We start from the raw sequence: 2,449 nt of genomic DNA on the forward strand, positions 1-2,449 counted from the left end.
AAACAGCTTCAAAAACATGTTTTCTGGAACTCATATACTATGTTTACTTTTTGGGAAAACACCATAATATGTCTCCTTTAATGTACGCCTGACTTCCCGGGCTTCAGATCTCCAGCTCCGAGCCAGTCGCTGCTCGCCGTCTGTGAGTTAATCAGTATTAAGCTCAGTGGTGAAGCTAGACCTTTTTAGCTAGAATATTAGCAGGTTCTCAATAGTAAGCTATTTCAATTCAGGGAGGGCGTGAAAAGATGTCTGTCTCCTGGGGGGGGGGATGACTATGATAATTGAGAACCACTGGTCTAGAACATGTTGTACTTGTTGATAAGCTCACGTTGTTGTGGCAATGAAAACACCCTCAGCTGATAAAATAATGCCAGCGGTTTTATTTAAACTGAAAATTAGCACCCTTTTTTTTTGCATCAGAACAACAAGATTATTTGGCATCAGAAGTTTTATAAAAATGTATGGGTCCCTGAAAGTCAGACAATATAGTTTAGTGCTCCCGAAATAGTGGTCTGTTTCTCATAGTATTCGGCTAGTACATGTTGTTCTTGTTGATTTTTTTGCATCACAAGTTTTATAGAAATGTATGATGATACAATTTATAAAATTGTCTGGGTCCATGAAAGTGAGGCGACATAATTTAGTGCTCCCAAAATAGTGGTATGTTTCTCATATTATTAATCTAGTACATATTGTACCTATGTGTTTCAGTAACATATTCAGGAAAATATGGTCATTTTTGAGTGAAATTTACACAAAGGAAATTTAATCTACCTCAAATTTGTTATTACAGTTCACATCCATTGATTATTCCTTCATCCAAACAGTCTTTTTTCCTTTCATCACTTTAGTGTTTCAGAACTGGATTATTTAGCTGACACTGCCAGCTATTGGTTTAGACATACAACAGCATAGTAACGAAGAAAATAAAGGTTGTGGAAAAAAAAAATCTCGGACAGGAATTTTTATACACTTCATATACCCCTATGGCTTCCTGGGGTTGAGCCCCCCCAAAAGTCAGAACCTAGAATCGCCCCTGATTAAGCTGCTCCTCAGATAACAGAAGAACACGAAGAACCAGTTGGGATGGGATGAAGAGGATGAGGACGATGGTTGGCTGCTGATGAAGGTGACACTGATGACCTGGAGGCCTCTCCCAAAGGCAACATAACACTTGTGATGTCAGAAAAGGCAGATTTTCAAAATGGCTTGTGACGGCTGATGACACATGGTGACACTCACACATGGTGGTATAATGGTGGTCACCTTTAATAAAGAGTGAATGTAGGCCTATTCATCTGTGTTTCATCATTCTGTTTATGGCTGGTTTTGTTTATTTAAAAACCACAAAGATAATGAAGATATTCCATCATCTTTTCAGTGAACTGCTCGATGCTATATTATATAATTGTTGTAATCCGGTCAAGGTAACATTAACAATAAAACTAATTTATTGTTGACTATTTTATATACTTATCAGATCAAGGCCTCTCATCAGATCAAGGCCTGTCATCAGATCAAGGCCTGTCATCAGATCAAGGCCTCTCATCAGATCAAGACCTGTCATCAGATCAAGGCCTCTCATCAGATCAAGGCCTCTCATCAGATCAAGGCCTGTCATCAGATCAAGGCCTCTCATCAGATCAAGGTTTCTCCTCAGATCAAGGCCTCTCCTCAGATCAAGGCCTGTCATCAGATCAAGGCCTGTCATCAGATCAAGGCCTCTCATCAGATCAAGGCCTCTCCTCAGATCAAGGCCTCTTCTCAGATCAAGGCTCTCATCAAATGAAGGCCTGTCATCAGATGAAGGTCGGTGCCTGATTCCTGAAGCAACACTGCCCCCGTTTGACCAACATTGGAATGAACAGTTACATCCATTCGTCATTCATTTACCGAACATATTAATGAAAGCATTCATATCCTGTCAGCCAGAATAGCAAAATGTGTAATTAAGCAAACTTAAGTTATTTTTTTAAATTACAGATGAAATGACGATATTTGCGTGAAGTGAAGGCGGAACCTTTGTGACTGGAACTTCGTTTCTCTCCGTCCCAAAAAGGCCGACGCGCACAGAAAGGTTTCCAAGCCTTTAGACACACGTAAGCTGATCGTCTTAGAGCGCTAGGGTTAGGGTTACGATCATGTCCCAGCGCCCCCTCCGGGTGCTCAGCCTCCACGGGTACCGGCAGGACGGCGTCTCCTTCCGGGAGAAAACGGGAGCTCTTCGGAAACTTTTAAAGAAACAAGTGGAGCTTGTTTACATGACCGCACCGCACCACGTGACCCGAGTCTGTAGCGGTGGGTCATCGTCCACACACACACACACACACACACACACACACACACACACACACACATACACACACACACACACACACACACACACCTCCGAGCACACACACGAACCCCTCCGAGCATACACACACCAACACACACCTCATGTTAG

The 2,449-nt window shown here is 42.1% G+C and overlaps 1 protein-coding gene across 2 annotated transcripts in view; it reads left to right on the plus strand.

Moving 5' to 3' along the window:
* Window positions 1–2,093: 2,093 nt before the first annotated feature.
* The window catches only part of ovca2 (OVCA2 serine hydrolase domain containing), a 1,289-nt gene continuing 933 nt past the window's right edge, over window positions 2,094–2,449 (plus strand). For both annotated transcript variants that reach the window (XM_079738443.1, XM_079738444.1), the window contains exon 1: window positions 2,094–2,301. In XM_079738443.1, coding sequence (XP_079594569.1) covers window positions 2,145–2,301 — 157 coding nt within the window. In that variant the 5' untranslated portion in view covers window positions 2,094–2,144. The remainder of the gene's footprint in view (window positions 2,302–2,449) is intronic.

The sequence above is a fragment of the Pollachius pollachius genome (assembly GCF_949987615.1).
Source record: "Pollachius pollachius genome assembly, chromosome: 6".
In the NCBI taxonomy this organism is placed as follows: Eukaryota; Metazoa; Chordata; class Actinopteri; order Gadiformes; family Gadidae; genus Pollachius; species Pollachius pollachius.